The 22,610-nt window shown below is 41.6% G+C and overlaps 1 protein-coding gene across 4 annotated transcripts in view; it reads left to right on the forward strand.

The window, feature by feature from the left end:
• LOC140458223 (UPF0606 protein KIAA1549) overlaps positions 1-22,610 on the forward strand; it is a 263,349-nt gene that overhangs the window by 154,811 nt on the left and 85,928 nt on the right. For all 4 annotated transcript variants that reach the window (XR_011953457.1, XR_011953458.1, XM_072552494.1 and 1 more), the window contains exons 6-7: positions 15,233-15,419; positions 18,604-18,663. Coding sequence is in view for 2 of the 4 variants with exons in the window: in XM_072552494.1 (XP_072408595.1) it covers positions 15,233-15,419; positions 18,604-18,663 (247 nt within the window). In the remaining 2 variants the exon portion in view is untranslated. The remainder of the gene's footprint in view (positions 1-15,232; positions 15,420-18,603; positions 18,664-22,610) is intronic.

The raw sequence follows: 22,610 nt of genomic DNA on the forward strand, positions 1-22,610 counted from the left end.
TTCCTAAACCGTTGGATTTCCTGAAGCACAGGAGTTAGTAATGGAACCATATGGCTACCTAGACAATAAGTTCTTCCTCCTTTGGCACTCGCTATCTCCTCTTTAGCATCAAAACTCTTGAACTACACTGTCTGTTTAAACTCCGGTCCTTCAACGTTCAGTTTTAGTTGATCTGGCAGTTAAAGGAGGTGATTGCCTAGTGGTATTATTGCTTGACGATTAATCCAGAAACCCAGAGTAATGTTCTGGGTATCTGGGTTCGAATCCCGCCACGGCAGATGGTGAAATTTGAATTTTAAAGAAGTATATCTGGAATGAAGAGTCGATTGATGACCATGAAACCATTGTCAATTGTCCTTGTGGAGACGAAGTCCCACCTCCACATTGAGAATAACCTCCACAGTATTGTGTAGCCCTATCACCGTGCTGAATAGGACAGACTTCGAACTGATCTAGCAACTCTGGAATGGACCTCCATGAGGATCTGTGGGCCATCAACAGCAACAGAACTCTATTCCAGCACAATCTGCAACCTCATTGCCTGGCATATCCCTCACTCAATCATTACCACCAAGCCAGGGGATCAACCCTGGTTCAATGGAGAGTATTAGGCATACCTAAAAATGAGGTGTCAACCTGGTGAAGCTACCAAACAGGACTACTTGCATGTCAAACGGCATAAACAGCAAGTGATAGACAGAGCTAAGTGATCCCACAGCCAATCAGATCTAAGCTCTGCAGTACTTCCACATCCAGTTGTGAATGGTGGTGGACAATTCAGCAACTCATTGGAGGAGGGGCTTCACAAGTATCCCATCCTCAATGATGGAGGAGCCCAGCACATCAGGTGCATTCGTAACAAGCTTCAGTCAGAAATGTCAAGTGGGCGATCCATCTCTGGCTCCTCCGGTGGTCCCCAGCATCACAGATACCGGTCTCCAGTCAATTCTATTCACTCCACATGATATCAAGGAACTGCTGGAGGCACAGGATACTACAAAGGCAACGAGCCCTGATAACATTCCAGCTATAGGTGTGTGCCCCAGAAGCTGCTGCTGCTCCCCTAGCTAAGCTATTCCAATACAGTTACAACATTGGCATCTACCTGACAATGTGGAAAACTGCCCAGGTATATCCTGTACACAAAAAGCAGGACAAATCCAACCCGATCAATTGCTGCCCGATCAGTCTCCTCTTGATCATCAGTAAAGTGATGGAAGGGGTCATCAACAGTGCTATCGAGCAGCATCTGCTCAGCAACAACCTGCTCAGATACGCTTAGTTTGGGTTTCGCCAGTGTCACTCAGCTCCTGATCTCATTACAGCCTTGGTTCAAACATGGGCAAAAGAGCTGAATTTCAGAGGTGATGTGAGAGTGACAGCCCTTGACATCAACTCCACGTTTGACCATGTATGGCATCAAGGGGCTCTGGCAAAACTGGAATCAATGGGTATCAGGGGGAAAACAGTCCACTGGATAGAGTCCTACCTGGCACAAAGGAAGATGGTGGTTGTTGTGGAGGGTCAGTCATCTCAGCTCCAGGACATCTCTGCAGGAGTACCTCCAGATAGTGTCTTAGGCCCAACAATCTTTAGCTGCTTCATCAATGACCTTCCCTTTGTCATAAAGTCTGAAATGAGGATGTTAGCTGATGAGTGCACAGTGTTCACCACCATTTGTGATTCCTCAGATACTGAAGCAGTCTGTGCTCAAACGCAACGAGATCTGGACAATATCCAGGCTTGGGCCGACAAGCAGGGCAAGTAACTTTGGTGCGAGACAATAGCCATTGCCAATAAATGACACTCTAACCACCGTCCCATTACATTCAACAGTATTACCATCACTGAATCCCCCACTGTGAACATCCATGGGGTTACCATTGACCAGGAACTCAAGTGTACTCACCACATAAACACAGTGGCTACAAGAGCAGGTCATAAACTCTGGATACTGCAGTGGGTAACTCACCTCCTGACACACCAAAGTCTATCCACCATCTACAAAGCACAAGTCAGGAGTGTGATGGAATATTCCCACTTGCCTGAATGGGTGCAGCTCCAACAACACTTAAGAAGCTTGACACCATCCAGGATAAAGCAACGCACTTGATTAGCACCAAATACTGAATCCCCCCACCACTGGCACTCAGTAGCAGCAGTGTGTACTCTCTACAAGATGCATGCAGAAATTCACCAAAGATCCTTAGACAGCACCTTCCAAAACGATGACCACTTCCATCTAGCAGGACAAGGACAGCAGTACTTTGGAACAACATTGTAAAACTTGAAAGGGTTCAGAAAAGATTTACAAGAATGTTGCCAGGCTTGGAGGATCTGAGCTACAGGGAGAGGCTGAACAGGCTGGGGCTATTTTCCCTGGAGCATCAGAGGCTGAGGGGTGACCTTATAGAGGTTTACAAAATTATAAGGGGCATGAATAGGATAAATAGACAGTCTTTTCCCTGGGGTCAGAAAGTCCAGAACTAGAGGCCATAGGTTTAGGGTGAGAGGGGAAAGATATAAAAGAGACCGAAGGGGCAACTTTTTCAAGCAGCGGTTGGTACGTGTATGGAATGAGCTGCCAGAGGATGTGGTGGAGGCTGGTACAATTGCAACATTTAAGAGGCATTTGGATGGGTATATGAATAGGAAGGGTTTGGAGGGATATGGGCCGGGTGCTGACAGGTGGGACTATATTGGGTTGGGATATCTGGTCGGCTTGGACCGAAGGGTCTGTTTTCATGCTGTACATCTCTATGACTCTATGACCTGCAAGTTCCCCTTCAAGCCACTCACCACCCTGACTTAGAAATATACTGCCATTCCTTTGCAGTCATTGGGTCAAAATCCTGGAATTCCCTCCCTACCAGCATTGTGGGTCAACCCACAGCAAGTGGACTGCAGTAATTCAACAAGATAGCTCACCACCACCTTCTCAAGGGCAAATAGGGATAGGCTATCAATGCTGGCCAGCTAGCAACACCCAAGACCCACAAAATATTATGTAAGACACTGGCTTTCTTGAGGAGAAAGTGAGGACTGCAGATGCTGGAGATCAGAACTGAAAATGTGTTGCTGGAAAAGCGCAGCAGGTCAGGCAGCATCCAAGGAACAGGAGAATCAACGTTTCGGGCTTAAGCCAGAAGGGCTTATGCCCGAAACATCGATTCCATAAGACCATAAGACATAGGAGTGGAAGTAAGGCCATTCGGCCCATCGAGTCCACTCCGCCATTCAATCCTGTTCCTTGGATGCTGCCTGACCTGCTGCACTTTTCTAGCAACACATTTTCAGCACTGGCTTTCTTGAGTAAACTGATCTGCTGCTGTTCTGTCGCAATGATGAAACTATTGATCCTAAGAAAATCAAACAGCTGTGCATTGCAGCTAAGTATCATGGTTGCGTTTAATATCAGCCTACTGATGTGCTTCAAGCCTGATTTTGGTTTTGTTTGGACTCTCTGTTTATGTAGCATAGTGTCACTTGTGGAAGAATGGAGAGGGAGATATGCCACATTTAAAAATAGAAGCAAGCAGTATGGAAATTGCTCTTTCTTAAGCTTCATCTTTACTTGAGTTTCATCTTTCTACACTCCCATTATAGTGCTCCATCTAGGGATGTCTGGGGCAGAGAGGAAAAGCTTTCTTCCAGTTGCAACTGTTCTCTCTTTATCATAGGCCACCCCGCTACTCCCCAACTTTCCAATAGCACTATTCATTAATTCAGTCTAAAACAGGTTGATCTTGGACCTCAACATTTTCACTGAAGTGCCTCCTTTCAGATCATACTTCCAGTCTTTACTGATGTGTGTAATTATTGAATCATAAATGCTATACAAATGACAAACATGTGCCTTTGTCAGCCCTCTGATTAAAGGGATCAAAGTTTTCACGAAAAGCAAAGTATATTACAAGTACTTGATTTGAATGAGAAATTTCCGGGGAGAACTAACATTTTCTAATTTATTAAGTTGACTATTCTTGATTAAACTGGAATTCCAACAACAGCAAAAGATGCATGATTAGAAGAGTAACTGGCTGCAGCAGTGTAAAGGAACTGAAGCAGTAATATTTGAAGCAATATTAGCTCAGTGAATATCTCGGGCTGATTTTGTTAAAAGGTGGGAAATTATGATAGTTCTTTAATATTGCAAAGGGATGAAAACGCAGACAAAATTAGACCACTTCTGATACATTAGGGGTGTATAATGTGGAACATGATGGAGTGAGGGTTTGGATGGAAGAGCCTTTCATTATATAAAAAAAATTTAAGACATAATTCACATGTGTACCATCCTTGGTGTATAGCTTTGCATGCTAAGCTGTGTCACAAAGCTGGTCCTTTTTTCTAAAAAGTATTCCTTTTCTCAAGGATATTGTGTCCTGGATTTGCTTCAGAGGGGTCATAAAATTCTCCCGGCTCTGAGGTGACTAGTTTGGTACAGAGATGATAAAGGATTTTGAGAGGCCTTTTGTTATTATGTAAACAGATGAGACTTCAGGTCAAAGTGGTCATGTTTTAGAAGTGACCTGTATAATGAAAGGGGAGTGGTTAGCTGTCAAGCTGAGCAGTTCAGTCCAGAACTAGTTAGGAGTTCAATGGTGTGGAAACCGGTTGCGAAACTCTCTCTTTCCTTCTGCCTTTCTAACTTCAACCTGTAAGCATTTCGATTGAAAGTTGGTTGGCTGATAGGAAACAAAGAGTAGTGATAAATGACTCCAGTTCGGAATGGCAGGCAGTGAGGCAGTGACCAGTGGGGTACCGCAGTTATCAGTGCTGGGACCGCAGCTTTTTACAATATATGTTAATGATATAGAAGATAGTATTAGTAATAACATTAGCAAATTTGCTGATGATACTAAGCTGGGTGGCAGGGTGTAATATGAGGAGGATGTTAGGAGATTACAGGGTGACCTGGACAGGTTAGGTGAGTGGTCAGATGCATGGCAGATGCAGTTTAATGTGGATAAATGTATGGTTATCCACTTTGGTGGCAAGAACAAGAAGGCAGATTACCTAAATTGATTTCATTTAGGTAGTAAAGGGGCAGTACAAAGAGATCTGGGTGTTCTTGTACACCAGTCAATGAAGGTAAGCATGCAGGTATAGCAGGTAGTGAAGAAGGCTAATAGCATGCTGGCCTTCATAAACAAGAGGGATTGAGTATAGAAGCAAAGAGGTTCTTCTGCAGCTGTACAGGGCCCTGGTGAGACCACACCTGGAGTACTGTGTGCAGTTCTGGTCTCCACATTTGAGGAAAGACATTCTGGCTATTGAGGGAGTGCAGCATAGGTTCACGAGGTCAATTCCTGGTTTGGCGGGATTACCTTACACTGAAAGTCTGGAGCGACTGGGCTTGTATACCCTCGAGTTTAGAAGACTGAGAGGGGATCTGATTGAGACATTTAAGATTATTAAAGGATTGGACACTCTGGAGGCAGGAAACATGTTTCCACTGATGGGTGAGTGCCGAACCAGAGGACACAGCTTAAAAATATGGGGTAGACCGTTTAGGACAGAGATGAGGAGAAACTTCTTCACCCAGAGAGTGGTGGCTGTGTAGAATGCTCTGCCCCAGAGGGCAGTGGGAGCCCAGTCTCTGGATTCATTTAAGAAAGAGTTGGATAGAGCTCTCCAGGATAGTGGAATCAAGGGTTATGGAGATAAGGCAGGAACAGGATACTGATTAAGGATGATTAGCCATGATCATATTGAATGGTGGTGCAGGCTCGAAGGGCAGAATGGCCTACTCCTGCACCTATTGTCTATTGTTCGACTTTTACTGTTTTTTTTTAAGGGGGGTTTGCTTATTGGGACTGTACTGTATATTTGGAATAGCATAATTAGTTTGGATAGAGTTCTGTAAGGATTCTTTGTTCTTCATGCTTCATTGTGTAATTTTGTAAATAATCTTTTGTATTATAAAACCTGGTAGTCAACCTAGCTAACTTACTCAGGGTAATTTTCACTGTACACTTAACTGAAACAAGCTACAAAGTTATGGTCTGGGTTCCCTGTTTAAGAATGTTTTGAGTGGCCTGGCATAGTCCATAACAGATTGGGGGCTCTTTGTGGGATTTTATCAGCAAGTGGTCGGTGCTAATGTCTTTATTTCAGGTGTTGGTTTGTTTGGGTAGACAAAGCTTGGGGAAGTAATGGCTCTTTCAGTCACCAAAAGCTTTCTGGAAGTGGATGCCATGACTTCGAAAGTTTTGCAAAAGGAGAATAAGACCAAGCTGCAGGAATTAGCAGACCAGCTGGGGTTGGACCTGCCTGCTTCTGTGAGGAAGGGAGAGATAATTACAGCAGTAGCTCAGCATTTAAGCCATCAGAATCTATAGAGATGGCAAGAATTCAATTGCAAATGAAGCAGCTTGAGTTAGAGGCGAGAGATAAGGAAAGGGCAGCAGAAAAGAAACAGTTTGAGTTATGATTAAAAACAGAAGAGAGGGAAAAGTAGACAGCAGCAGAGGAGAGGGAAAAGGAGAGAGCTTTTGAACTTCAGAAACTGACATTTAAAATGGAAAGAGCTAAAAAGGCTAGAGATGAAAGCTGAAGGTAGGCTTAGTGAAGAAGAGAGTGGTAGTCAGAAGCCTAGTGAGAAACTGTTTAAGTATATTCAAGCATTGCCTTGAGAAGAACGTAGAAGCTTTTTTTAAATTTCATTTGAAAAGGTGACTAAACAAATGCAGTGGCCACTGAGAGTTTTATTGATCCAAACAAAACTTGTAGGTAGGGCTAATGAGGCATTCATATCACTATCAGAGGAGGTATCTGGGGAGTATGAGGAGGTGAAAAAAGCCATTTTAAGTGCATATGAGCTTGTACCAGAAGTCTATAGACAACGTTTCAGGAATCTGTATAGGGACCCAGGTCAAACCTACATTGAGTTTGAAAGGATTAAACAGAGTAATTTTGATAGATGGATAAGAGCTTTAAAAATCTAGCAAACCTATGAAGCCCTTAGGTATTTATTTTGGAGGTATTCAAAAATTCACTTCCTGAATTAGTGCAAACTCATGTGGAAGAGCAGAGATTAAAACAGCAAGGTTAGCAGCTGAAATGGCTGATGATTGAGGTGTTCCATAAAACTCAGTTTGGCTTCCAGAATCAATTTCGGTCTGTAAGGGACAGAAAATGGAACAAAGTGAAATCCTCACGTGGAAAGGAAAAGGTAGATCTCAGTGAAGATCATCAGGATAACTTACCACAGGGTGAGCAAGAAACCCTTGAGGGGCAAAAAGAAGTTTAAAAGCTCCGGTGTTTTCATTGTAATAAATTGGGCCACACAAAATCACGGTGTTGGTGGGCTAGGAGAAGTCCAATTTTCCTACATCTGGCTAAGTGTGGGAGTTTTGTTGGACTGGTAACAAAAAGCACAAGGGAAGTTAGACAACTGCCTCAGTGTACAAGATGATCAGAGGTTGGTTAAGGAGGAAATGCCAGATCTGCTTAAAAAATATACATTCAAGGGTAAAGTTTATTCTCACAGGCCAGGAGTAGCAGGTAAAGAGGTTACAATATTAAGGGACACCGGATCCTCTCAGTCTGTAATGCTGATATGTACTCCTGAGGGACTATTGCCAGAAAAAGTACTGGTAGTTCATGGTGGGACAAAAAGTGCTCAATTATGTAAATTGAGGCTAGAGAGTCCAGAGAAGAGTGGAGAATTTGTGGTAGGAGTACTGGACAAACTCTCATGTCCGGGAATACAATTTGTCCTTGCAAATGACATAGCTGATTCATGCTGCCTGCAATTGAAAAGCCAACAGGATACAGGCAACCTGAAGAAATGAAGGATGTTTATCCAGGAATTTTCCCTGATTGTGTGATCAGAAGATCACAGAGGCACAAGTTGAAGCAGGGGAGATGAAAAGGCACAGATAAGGAAGCTGGCATAGCTTTATCAGGGACCTTTTTTGATCAGTTAAGCAGGACAGAGCAGGAGCAACTAGGTAAACATAAGAATATCTTTAGTCCTGGAGAAAGTGAGGTCTGCTGATGCTGGAGATCAGAGCTGAAAAATGTGTTGCTGGAAAAGCGCAGCAGGTCAGGCAGCATCCAAGGAGCAGGAGAATCAACGTTTCGGGCATAAGCCCTTCTTCAGTAATGAGGAGGGTGTGCCAAGCAGGCTAAAATAAAAGGTAGGGAGGAGGGACTTGGGGGAGGGGTGTTGGGAATGCGATAGGTGGAAGGAGGTTAAGGTGAGGGTGATAGGCTGGAAACCCCCTCTCCGGCCTATCACCCTCACCTTAACCACCTCCCACCTATCGCATTCCCAACGGCCCTCCCCCAAGTCCCTCCTCCCTACTTTTTATCTTAGCCTGCTTGGCATACCCTCCTCACTCCTGAAGAAGGGCTTGTGCCCGAAATGTCGATTCTCCTGCTCCTTGGATGCTGCCTGACCTGCTATCTTTGCTCTGCTATGCTTATTGAGTTACAGCAGAAAGATGAGAAGTTGTAACAGTTGTATCAAAAGGCATATGCATTACTTAACAAATGATGTCTTAATGAGGAAATGGAGACCATTGCACATTCAAGCAGATGAGAAATGGGTAGAGATTCATCAAATTGTTTTGCCAGTAGGGTATAGAAAGGAGGTGCTGCAAGTGGCACATGAGCTACCACTTGGAGGTCATTTAGGGGTGAGGACAACACAAGCTAAAATACAAAGACATTTTTGCTGGTCTGTTCTACAGAAGGATGTAGTTGAATTTTCCAGATGTATCGTACATGTCAGCTGATTGGAAAACCACAGGTAGTAATAAAACCTGCACCTTTAATCCCCATTCCAACATTTGAGGAGCCTTTCACAAGACTTTTGATTGATTGCGTAGGTCCCCTACCTCAAAGAGAAAGTGCGAATAAGTGTTTATTAACAATAATGGATGTGTTGACTTTATTTCCAGAGGTAATCCCGATACACAGCATCACAGCTAAAAAAAGGTGTAGAAGAATTACTTATATTTTTTACTAGATGCAGACTACCAATAGAGATCCAGTCAGCTCAAGGATCAGACCTCACATACAAACTATTCAAGGAAGTTATGGATAACTTGAGAATAAAGCAGTTCAAATCTATTGTGTACCATCCAGAATCGCAGCGAACACTAGAGAGATGGCATCAAACATTAAAGACCATGTTGAGGGTTTGTGGTCAGGATTATCCAGGTGATTAGGATAAAGGAGTTCCATTTGTACTTTTTGTGACCAGAGATCTTCCGAATGAATTGACCAAATTGAGTCCATTTGAATTAATGTTTTGGGCATGAAGTAAGAGGACTGTTAAAATTGGTTCTGGAGAAATTGATAAGTTAGAATTCAGAGATCACCCATTTGGACTATGTGTCAAATTTTAGAGAACCATTCAGTAGAGCTAGAGAGTTGGCTCGACAGCATTTGAAAGTATCACAGCATACATGAAACAGGAAGCGGATAAGAAATCACATTCACAATTTTGCAATTGGGGATAAGTTATTGGTGTTACTTCCAGTAACCGGTGAGCCTTTAAAAGCAAGGTTTAGTGGACCGTATCAAATCAAGAGGAAACTGAGTGAGGTGAATTACTTGAGAAAGACTTCAGATGGGAAGAAATCTGAGTATGTCATGTGAATATGTTGAAAAGGTATTTTGACAAGGAAGAAAAGCAAGAGGAGAAGGTGTTAATGATTACAGCACAGAAGGAAGAACCAAGTTCAGAGGATTCTGAATTGGACATTCCTCAAGTCAAATTGAACAATGAGGACGTTGTGAAAAATTGGAATAAATTATTGAGTTAGCTTCCACAAGAAAATAGAAATGACCTGAAAGAGTTACTACTAGCATATGGGGAGATATGCGAAAGTAAACTGGAAAGTGCTCACCTAATTTTGCATGATGTAGAGATAGGAGATGCTGTTCCAATTAAGCAACATTCTTCTAGGCATAACCTAGAAGTTGGCACAGGTTCAGAAGGAGATAGAGCGCACACTCCAAGATGGCATAATCGAAGTGAGTTACAGTGACTGGAGCTCACCCATAGTCATGGTTCCACAGCCAGATGGTACCCAGTGGTTATGTGTGAGCTATCACAAAGTCAATGCTGTTACAAAGACTGATTCATATCCATTTCCACGGTTGGAGGACTTTGTTGAAAAAGTGGGACAAGCAACTTATATTTCTAAGTTGGACTTGCTCAGAGTCCAAGAGAGAGCAAAGGCAATTTCAGTATTAGTAATGCCAAATGAAGTATATCAGTTCAAAGTTATGCCATTTGGTATGAAAATGACTGCAGCCACGTTTCAGAGTAATAGAGATGTAGCATGAAAACAGACCCTTGGTCCAACACATCCATGCCGACCAGATATCCCAACTATTTTGCCAACACTTGGTCCGTATCCCTCTAAAACCTTCCTATTCATATACCCAACAAGATGCCTTTTAAATAATGCAATTGTACCAGCCTCCACCACTTCCTCTGACAGCTCATTCCATACACACACCACCCTCTGTGTGAAAAGGTTGCCCCTCAGATCCCTTTTATATCTTTTTCCTCTCACCCTAAACCTATGCCCTTTAGTTCTGGGCTCCCCCACCCCAGGGAAAATACTTTGTCTATTTATCCAATCTATGCCCCTCAAGATTTTATAAACCTCTAGGAAGTCATTCCTCAACCTTCAGCACTCCAGGGAAAACAGCCCGAGTCTATTCAGCCTCTCCCTATAGCTCAAATCCTCCAACCCTGGCAATATCCTTGTAAATCTTTTCTGAACCCTTTCAAGTTTCACAACATCTTTCTGATAGGAAGGAAACCAGAATTGCCCGCAATATTCTAAAAGTGGCTTAACCAACGTCCTGTACAGCCGCAAAGTGACCTTCCAACTATTATACTCAATGCTCTGACCAATAAAGGAAAGCACACCAAATGCCGCCTTCACTATCCTATCTACCTGCAGCTCTAATTTCAGGAAACTGTGAACCTGCACTCCAAGGTCTCTTTGTTCAGCAACACTCTCTAGGACCTTACCATTAAGTGTATAAATCCTGCTAAGATTTGCTTTCCCAAAATGCAGCACCTCTCATTTATCCAAATTAAACTCCATCTGCCACTCAGCCCTTTTGCCCATCTGATCAAGAACCAGTTGTAATCTAAGATAACCTTCTTCGCTGTCCACTATACCTCCCATTTTGGTGTCATCTGCAAACTTACTAACTATACCTCCTATGTTCATATCCAAATCATTGATATAAATGGCGAAAAGTAGTAGACCCAGCTCCAACCTTTGTGGCACTCCATTGGTCACAGGCCTCTAGTCTGAAAAACAACCCTCCACCACCATCCTCTGTCTTCTATCTTCAAGCCAGTTCTATATCCAAATAGCTAGTTCTCCCTGTATTCCATGAGACCTAACCTTGCTAACCAGTCTCCCATGGGGAACCTTGTCGAATGCCTTATTTAAGTCCATATAGATCATGTCCACCCTCATCAATCCTCTTTCTTACTTTTTCAAAAAACCCAATCAAGTTTGTGAGACATGACTTCCCACGCACAAAGCCACGTTGCCTATCCCTAATTAGTCCTTGCTTTTCCAAATAGGTGTAAATCCTGTCCCTCAGGATTCCCTCCAACAACTTGCCCACCATGGACGTCAGGCTCACTGGTCCATAGTTCCCTGGCTTGTGCTTGCCACCTTTCTAACACCTTTCCGTGTTAGCCAACCTCCAGTCTCTGGCACCTCACCTGTGACTATCAATATACAAATATCTCAGCCAGGGGCTCAGCAATCAATGTCCTCGCTTTCTGCAGAATTCTAGGGTACACCTGATCAGGTCCTGGGGATTTATTCACCTTTATGCATTTCAAGACATCCAGCACTTCCTCCTCTGTAGAATGGACATTTTTCAAGATGTCCCCATCTATTTCCTCACATTCCATATGAGACTGACTAATAAGGTCATTGCCGGGTTACGCAATTGTGTTGTTTACATTGATGACCTGGTGGTTTTTAGTCACTCATGGAAGGAACATTTACAGCATTTATCAGACTTATTCGATCGACTTTGAATGCAGGCTTAGTGATAAACCTTGCTAAATGGAGCCCAAGTCACCTTCCTGGGCCCGGCAGGATGCAAAAAACAAAGTATTTGGGAAATTTGCCACACCGTCGATTTTAAAAAATAGCTGTACTACAGTTCCTGGGATTGAGTGGATTTTACCGAAAGTATGTGCCAAGCTGTAACAGTGTGGCTGCTCTACTCACCGAATTGTAAAAAAAGGGCAAGAAGTTTCAATGCACAGCAGATTGTCAAAAGGCATTTGATAGCCTAAAAACTGTGTTAACCACCGCCCGAGTATGAGCCACACTGGATTACGCGAAGCCTCTCAAGGTGGCTATCAATCCCAGCAATGTGGGTGTTGGTGCTCCAACAGGAGGATGACGAGGGAACAGAAAGACCCATCGGATATTTTTCCAGGAAGTTGAACATTCATCAACAAAAATATTCAACCTGGGAGAAAGAGACTTGGTGTTGGCATTACAACATTTCAGTGTTTATATTACCAACAATGCATCTGAGATAATCATATACACTGATTGTAACCCGTTGATATTTGTGCAAAAATTTAAGGACAAAAATGCCTGACTGTTTAGATGGAGCTTGTTGTTGCATCAATTCAATTTGACAATTGTGCATGTGGCAGGTTGCGAAAACATGATTGCCGATGCGTGATCAAGACTTGAATGAGATACGGAGGCGTTTGGTGGCGGATGTGCCACCACCCGAATTTGCATGTGGTTATGCATGTTTGCATGTTTATAGTTAGTATAGTGTATATGTGTGTTTAGACTATGAACCCGATTTTTGAAGGGTTTTAAAAATGAAATGATCTTTTGATATTGATGTCTCATTTTGTTAAAGGAGGGAGGTGTCACAAAGCTGGTCCCTATTTTCTAAAAGTTATTCCTTTTCTCAAGTATGCGTGTCCTTGATTTGTTTCAGAGGGGTCATAAAACACTCCCGGCTCCGAGGCGACTTGTTTGGTACAGAGATGAAAAAGGATTTTGAGAGGCCTTTTGTTTATATGTAAGCAGATGAGATTTCAGGCCAAAGTGGTCAATTTTTAGAAATGGCCTGTATAATGAAAGGGGAGTGGTCACCTCTCGAGCTGATTTAGTTCAGTTACAACGAGTTAGGAGTTCAGCTGTATGGAAACAGGTTGCGAAACTCTCTTCTTCTGCCTTTTTAACTTCAACCTGTTAGCATCTGTCCCATTTTTATTACTTTTAAGGGGATTTGTTTGTGTATATTTGGGATGGCATAATTAAGTCTAGTTTGGATAGACTGAGTTCTGTAGGGGTTCTTTATTCTGTTCTTTGTGTTTCATTGTGTAATTTTGTGAATACATTTTTGTCTGTTTTAAAACCAGGTAGTCAACCTCGCTGACTTACTCAGGGTAATCTTCACTGTACACTTACCGAAACAAATTGCAAAGTTGTGGTCTGGGTTGCCTGTATAAGAATGTTTTGAGTGGTCTGGCCTTGTCCATAACAATTGTAATGTTGCATGAAAGCTTTAGAGGTGCTTCACTGGAAGAATAACTGTCTCCTATCTGGCACTGCATACTTGGTGCTAGTATTTGTTGAGAGCAACTGTTGCATAGCCTTACTATGTGCCTTTCCACAGATCTGTTATCATCATTTAAGCCACATCACCTGTTGTTATGTAGAACAATTATCTACCAGACATTTGTATGTGGGAATAGTGATTTTATGTGCTAATTAGGAAACTCTCTGTTCTTCAATTACATCTCAAGGATACTAACTATAAATGTGCTGGTGTATTGTTTGCTATTCTCTGTTGAATAGCACTAGTGCTCAGCTGCAATTTCCTATTAATTTTAAATGGAAGTTATTTAATTATGGTACAGTACCTTTGATGCCATCAGGTATTCATTGTGTTCCATTATCAACCAGTCTAACATCTTGATAAGACAAGTAAACTTGACTACACCAGCCCAATTGACATTCCAATGTGTCAGTACTGCAATGCTAAAGATGGTTTTCTCTGAATGAGATGTTAAATTTAGATCCCATTTTAGTGTTTACATAAATTGGTAGCCGGGCAAAGATCTCAGGCCTGTGTTGGAAGAGCTTCTTGGAATTTTCCTCGCATCTGACCAACATATTTTCTTCTTCTAATGTTACCAAAATGTGATTGATTGCTCAATAGTTCAGTAGTGCCTTTCTGTTGCTGATTTAAGTGCTGGCATTTCCTACATAGCTTATTTCCGACATCACAGTCATCACCATCAACATAAATCCAACACCCGTCCAAGAATGAGTAAATTACAGAGGACAAGATAAAAGGAAGAACTGTAAATGCTGGACATCCAAAACAAACAAAAACAGAAATTGCTTGAGAAACTCAACAGGTCTGGCAGTATTTTTGGAGAGAAAACAGAATGAACATTTTTAGTTTTGTGACTATTATTTCAGAACTCAGTTATAAGTGCAACTGCTGAGTAATGATAGCGCTTGCCTTGGTCATGTTAAAAGGTTAGGCTAATTTCAGGCAATGTATTTTACCTTGACTCACCTGCTTATATCTCATTTTAAACAGTGATTACATTAGTGATAAGATAAAAGATCCACTGTTAGCAATCAGAATAGCCAGTTAGGAAATAAGATTTCCCTTTTTAATAAATGGACTTTCTACCTTTAGTTACATCCTTTTTACATATAGTGGCATACATGCCCATAGTTAACGATGGGGATTTCTGTTGCATGTGAAGCACTTGGAACTACAGAACAACATAAGTATAATCACATTTCTCCAACTGTGTGAATGACCTTTTAGACAGTTAATTTCTGAGTTGATGCCTGTATTCATATGACATGAATAATGGCCTACTTCATTTGAGCAGAAGAGGAATGGGATCCCAAAGTCATTCCGTACTTTCAGAAGAGGAGAGGAGAAAGTCAGGTAGCTGAGGGGCATTAATGAAGTTCAAATAGGATGCAAATCTCAATTTTAAGCAATCTATTTGGATTAATTAATGTTTGATGTAGTTTGAATCATAAAACAGCACAGTAAGAGGAAGTCTTCATAGATACCCAGTAAGGAGTAGGATGAATAAAGAAGCTATGGAACACTGTTCATCCAGGTAAGATTTAGAATTTCCTGGCAGTGTTGTAGCACTCTGATATCCATTTGAAATCCTGTTAATTTTCTCTCGTTTCATGTCACTCAGATTATAAATGTTACCCACGCAGCAGAGAATTTTGGAGGATTGCAGCAAGGTCCTGTAAATATAACCTTTGCTATCAACGGTAGAAGAGGCTTCCTGAATGGCTCAGATGTGAGCGACTTGCTGAGGATACTGAACCTGGTGGAGTTTAGTTTTTATCTGGGATTTCCTGTCCTAAAGACTGCTGAGCGTAAGTTATTTTATTTGTGTAAAGTTGTGACATTAATACTGTCAAGTTTCTCAAATGGTTTAAATGATTAAGCTAGATCAGGCATCTGATTTATTTAAGCAAAAGTGAGGACTGCAGATGCTGGAAACCAGAGTTTAGGTCAGAGTGCTGCTGGAAAAGCGCAGCAGGTCAGGCAGCTTTTCCAGCAGCAGTGAAACTTTAGACTAATCTTTTTCTGGGTAAACAGAAGAAGATGTTACATTGATGTATTTGGGAATGTGTGGAAGTCCAATTGATTTGGGGAATCTTGATACGGAATGGGAGTACATGGCACTGCCCTTTTGGCGCCGATCATTTGGCCCCGCCATTTTGGTTCTAAATGTTTTGGCCCTCATTACTTAGGCGCTGACCTGTTTTGGCACCCATTCAGAATCAAAAAAGGTCTTGTAGAGCCTGTAAGTAATTCATTTTTAGTGCATTGTAAGAAATAAATCTAATTCTTTTTTATTCATTATTTTTAACCTATTCATTATAAAAACAAATTTTTGCTACCTTTATCAAACACACATTAGATAACCATCATGTGAAAATTTTGGTTTGTCTCTCTTGCTTAGAATGTTTTCAGCCATTTCTGGTATGGGCTCTACAAGAAAATAGAAAGAAAATTGTATTACAGCTTTCCAATGTGAAGACAGAAGGGCTTAAGGTATCACCAAGGCAGGAGATGACTATTAACAATTGTTAAATGAGAAAATGATTACAAAATAAGATTTGAACCTACAGCAGGTCATTGCTAGTTGAGAAAATTACATCGGGTCGTTAGTCATGCTCTCTTTAACCAAACAAGACTTTTTTTATTATGAATTGGCGTCAAAGTAATGAGCGCCAAAACAGTTTAGAGCCAAAATGGCGGGGCCAAATGATCGGCGCCAAAATGTACCCGACCCATTCTGATATGTGTCTGTGTTTAAGCAGGTTTTAATTTTTTCTCTTTACTTTCAACAAGATGAAAGTGTGAGTGCTTGCAGTTGGTGCACTTTTACTAGTGCTGCAACTGTTTTATTTTTTATCAGAAGACCAGCTTGATCCAGGGAAACACCCTCAATTTCAGGGGATAATCTGATTGGTGCAACTCTGGGTTCTTAGCAGAAGTCATAAGCAAGACTGAAGCATAGGCATCAATGTGTGGGAGTGTGGAATGAAAGAATAGAGCCTCAAAGGGGTCCATGCATATATGTTCCTCTTGTGCTGTTCTGTAAATGATTCCCCCATCTTTACATTTATATCTTAATGCACGCATTATCTGGTCATGTCATTTCGTAGGGTTGAATAGAAATCTTTTTTCTTATTTTGAATTGACTTTTATTGCTATTCATTGGATGATGGAAGAATAAATACTCCATTGTAGTACAGATCATTAAGTTTATTAACAGTAAAACATAAACACAGAGACATTAGCATAGTAGATCTGATGTGATCGTAGAACTTTTCAGTTACTTCATATCCAGTGTAAAAATATGATGGGACACAACGCTAGTCTTCAATCAACATTGAGCCAGTCATTGTCTCAAACTTTTACAAGAGTTATTCATTGATCTTCCACTGGAACTTGAGCAGTTTGTCTCCATCTCAGCAAACCCATTACAAGTGATTGACTCAGAAGTAATCTATTGTATATAGACTGAGATCTGTGGTCTGTATTTCCCTTATGGAATTCAGGGATGTTTAAAGCCCAATGTAGTTGCTGCCAAATGACTTTCAAAGGGTATAAATGTCCTCTCCCAAAACAAATCTTTCTTAAGTTCTCCATTCCTGTTTGCTTCATTCAAAATTAGATCCAGATAAAGGAAATTAAATAAGGGAATTTCACATGTAATGAGAACTGTCGCTCAGTCAGAGAGAGCGATGGCTAGTCTCCAGTTAACAGTTGACACTGTTCCAGTTGCAGTGTAATGATAACTGCAGGAAGTTGTCAGAAAGTACTTCTTAGAAGTCAAACCAACAACTTTCCAGTTGTAAATATTGACATACAGTCAGTTCTGCTATAATGTGTCTTTGTTCAACGTGAATTGGCATTGACGCGATTGAAGAATTTAGACTGTTACTTGTAGAATGTGGACTTTCTTTACCTCCGTGATTCTGACCCATTAATTTAAATGGTGTGGCTATTGCATGATTTTCTTATAAAGCGAGATCGCACGAGAACGGAACTATCGCATTATTTCTGTACCAAGGTCATATATCAAGAAAAACAAATCATGGACAGAACACTTCAGTTTGTCTTCATATTTTTAAAAATATGTGCATAGGATATGGGCATTGCTGGCCACGCCAGCATTTATTGTTCCTGATGTTCCACAGGGCAATTAGGAGTCGATGATGTTGCTGTAAGATTGGGGTTACATGTAGACCAGGTAAGGATGTTTAAAGGACATGAATAAACCAGATGGGTTTTTACAAAAATCAACAATGGTTACATGTTCACCGTTAGACCAGTCCTTCAGTCCAGATTTCATTGATTTCGTTTTATTCAATTGTGGGATATTGGGCATCGCTAGCTGGCCAGCATTTATTTCTCGTCCCTTGTTGCTCTTGCGTAAGGTTGTGGTGAGCTGCCTTCTTGAACCACTGTGGGTTGACTCTCAATGCCATTAGGAAGGGAATTTCAGGATTTTGACCCAGCAACAGTGAACGAATAGTAATATGTTTCCATGTCAGGGTAGTGAGTGGCTTGGAGGAAAGTTTTAAGACGGGGGTGTTTCCAAATTCAAACTTTGCCATATGCAATGGTGTAATGGCATGTTCAAACCTACATCTCCAAACATTGGCCTGGACTTCAGGATTGCTTGTTCTGTGACATTACCTTCCCTGATGTTATACAGCTGTGTGGTCATATACTGAGCATGAGATCTCCTGTTGGGCTGTGAAACATTTTTGATTAACCAGTTACCTGTACTGCACATTACCTCACACATAATGATTCCCTGAGCTGCCATCAAGACTTTGGTGCCCATAGAATTGCATCAGGGCATAAATCCTCACCTTTCACAAAGAGTGGAGTGTAATTGATAAGCAAAATCACACCAGAACTCTGACGACCTGTTAGCTTAGTGTGTATCCTAGTTACGAATACAATTTAGTAAATGTGTATTTGACTGGGGATATTCAGCTGCATGTTAATATCTATAATTTAACATTTTTACAGCCATCTATTACCCTGAACTTAATCGATCGCACGTGCTGAAGGCTTCCTGGATAAAGACAGGTTTGTTTCTTGGGCCAATGCCAACTGCACATTTGCAGTCAGTTCAAATGATTTTCTTGTCAACTTTCTTTGATGGTAAGATAAAGATAAGAATTTGCTTTATAACCATCATTTTTTTGTGCATTATTTCAAGTGTCTTGGCCACTCACAAGCTCCAACATGTTTATAGTATTCTGTACCAGAAACCCAAATGCCTATCTTTGTTTTTCTATCTTTCTTCTATTTCTTTCGAGTTTAAGGCATTTTTTCTTTTTTTGCCTTTGATTCTGTGCCTCTAATTGTTCTTTACTTGTCAGCTTGATTCTGAGCATACAATGAGAGTTAATTGCAGACAAGATTGATCTTGACCTTGATAGAAATATTGCCATTGCTGCAGCACCTTTCATGATGTCAGGATTTTCCAAATTGCCTTACAATCAATGAAATGCTTTTGAAATGTCATAATAATCATGTTATAATAAAGGCAAAAAATCTGCACATGAATTAGTTTATACTCATGGAGCTGTTTTGTACTCCTAAAGAGTGGGAACTGTGATTCATGTTATCTTTCTTAACATGAAGCATGAAAAGTCACTTGTGGTGTCATGTTTCTTCACATAAAGTCATGAAACTTAGAAACAAATAATGTCAATAAAAATGGAAACGGAGAGCAGTTTCAGCATCTGTTTAGGGACAGTACAGATAATGTCCCAAACTGATTTTTGTCAAACCAAACATACAGTTCACACAATGAACTTGTGTTAACTGAACTATTTTTCACCTGGCTTTCTGCGTTAGCCATCTATGTAAACACAATCTTCCAGACAGCTGAAGTGTTATTGCATATCAAAAAAACTTCACAAAATATAACAAAGGCAAGTTGTTTGTCTGATTTTCTTATTTCTAACATGAACATATCTACAGTTTAAGCCTGTGAAAACGGATAAGACTCCTGCTCAGGAAATGGAAGAAATTTGAGAAATAGTCTAACTATTGTGGCTGATCTTCAACTTTAGGACAAAGTTAAAAATCACACAACAGGTTATATTCCAACAGGTTTAATTGGAAGCGCTAGCTTTCAGAGAGCTGCTCTCCATCAGGTGGTTGCAGAGCATAAGACACAGAATTTATAGCAAAAGATTACAGTGTCATACAACTGAAATGAAATATTGAACAAACCTCGATTGTTGTTAAGTCTTTCATCTTTTAGAATGGGTTGCAGGTTTTGATTCATTAATATGTAAATCCCAGAACTTCTTTTAAGTCACCTTCTCGAGATAATTTGAGGTTTTATAACAAAAGGTGACTTCTCGGCTCAGGCACTGCATTAAAGGTTAGAGTCTGTCTATATCCTAATCTTGAGTCAGACTAGTTCTATTTCCAAAATGGAATTTACAAAATATTACAAGGATTGACTGCCTGCACATTGTGCATTTTTGAGTAAAATAGAATGTATCTGCAAATATAAATTCACCCTTTAGACTTAAATGTGTGTACGTGTGCATGAGTGAGTGAGTGTGTGCATTAAGCATGTGCGTGTGAGTGCATGAGAGGGTGCTTTGTTTGTGTGTGTGAAAGCTTGGTAAAGTGATGGGTGTGATGGAGTATAAGCCTGAGAGGGTGTGGGTGTAGGAGGTGTATGTGCATATGAGACAGAGCGTGTGTATGAGAGAGGGTGTGGGTGTGTGTAGTGGGGTCACATGTCATGTGACATGGACTCAAGATCCTACTTGAGGCCATCCTCATGGATACTGGACTTGGCTGTCCGCCTCTGCTCCGCCACTTTGCATTTTTGCCTATCCCAAAGTCTGCCTTGGAGGATGGTCACTTGAAGATCTGGGGCTGACTGACCCTGACTGCTGAAGTGTTCCCCGACTAGGAGGGAACACCCCTTTCTGGTGATTGTTGGGCTGTGTCTTTTCATCCGTTGTCGTAACGTCTGCTTGATCCCGCCAATGTACCATGCCTCGGGGCATCCTTTCCTGCAGTGTATGAGATAGACAATGTTGGCTGAGTCACAGGAGTACCTGCCATGTAGATGGTGGGAGTTGTTCCCATGCGTAATGGTGGTATCCATGTCCACACTTTGACATATCTTGCAGTGCCTACTGTAACAGGGTTGTATGGTGTACACGGTGGGTGGTGTCCCCACGGGTACTACCAGCTCAAAGTGGAGAGGATCTCCAAGGAGATTGCACATATTGACACAGACCTCAAGTTTCTGCAGCAATGCAAGAAAGCAGGTAAGATCCCAAAATGTCTACTGATCACAAACTCACTCAAGTCAACCTACAACACAGACTACGCTGAGAGGCTTTGCCGCCACACCCCTTGCAAACCCCTCCTCATGCCATGTACCAACTCAACAGCAGGCACCATACCTTTGAAATCAAGATAGAGTCCTCACACTCAGCTTGCGCTCAAGATGCAGCAGTACAGTTATGTGACACTGCCAAGTAGATAAGGTAACAAAACTATATCATGTACGTGCACACCAAGAACAAGACCTACTGCATCACCACCAGCAGTTGCCAAGCCTCCTCTGCACCACAGTTGAAAATGTTATCACCACAGGGAAATCGATTATCAACTTATTGGACTATACCCTTCAACTGAAAGTGATTAAAATTCTCAGCTGATGGCTCAATTTCTGCCCCACAACCAAAATGGACCCCATTACTTTTGCGGCAGACACTGAGGAAGTCATCAGATGGATGAGACTCTGGGAAATCTTCCAAGATGTCAGCTGTAATCTCGATGAGCCACCGATGAATCAGAACAGTAATCAGAGAGATCCATAGAGGAGCAACCAAAGTAGTAGTAGATTTGGACCCCTCCAGAGGGCTGCTGCCCTGGGCTTGACATATGTGCGCAAACTGTCAGGAAATGTGTAAATGCCAGATTTGTCAGCCGCACCCACAAGGTAGTGAAAAATGTCACCTGATCACAATGCAATGCCATCCATGCTCTCAAAACCAATTTCAACATTGTCATCAAACTAGCAGATGAAGGAGGAGCCATTGTCATTCAGAATAGAATAGACTACTGCAAGGAAGTGTACTGACAACTGAACAACCAGGAACACTACAGGCAACTCATGGTGAGTCTGACCAAAGAACATACCTGTGAACTAAATGCATTGATCAAGATTTTTGATCTGGTCCTTCAGGGTTCCCTACGCGCACTCATCCCAGGTACTTCTCAAATAGGGGACTTCTACTGCCTTCCGAAGATACACAAAGTCAACACACCTGCACATCCTGTTGTATCAGAACCCTGTGTGAGAACCTGTCTGGCTATGTTGAAGCATCTTGAAACCCATTGTACAGAGGACTTCCCCAGCTTCTGCCACAACACTACAAATTTCCTATAGAAACTCAGCACCAGGAACATTCCTCATCACAGTGGGCATTTCAGCACTCTACACCAGCGTACCCTGCAATGATGGCATCGCTGCAACAGCCTCAGTACTCAGTACCAACAATTGCCAATCTCCAAGCAACATCCTACAACTCATCCACTTCATCCTCGGCCACAAAATTTTCACCTTTGACAACCAGTTCTTCAGCCAGACATACAGAACAGCCATGGGGGCCAGTTTGCACCCCAATATGCCAACATTTTCATGTACAAGTTCGAATAAGACTTCTTTGCTGCACAGGACCTCCAACCAACACTATACACCAGATGTATTGATGACATTTTGTTCCTCTGGATCAATGGCAAGGAGTCACTGAAACAACTACACAATGATATTAACGTGTTTCATCCCACCATCAGACTTACCATGGTCTACTCTTTAGTATCTGTCTCATTCTTGGACATAGGCATCTCCATTAGAGATGGGCACCTCAGTACCTCACTCTACCGCAAACCCCCGGATAACCTCACAATACTACACTTCGCTATTTTCCACCCGAAACATATTAAAACAGCCATCCCCTACGACAAGCCCTCTGCATACATAG

The sequence above is a fragment of the Chiloscyllium punctatum genome, chromosome 32, assembly GCF_047496795.1.
Source record: "Chiloscyllium punctatum isolate Juve2018m chromosome 32, sChiPun1.3, whole genome shotgun sequence".
NCBI lineage: Eukaryota > Metazoa > Chordata > Chondrichthyes > Orectolobiformes > Hemiscylliidae > Chiloscyllium > Chiloscyllium punctatum.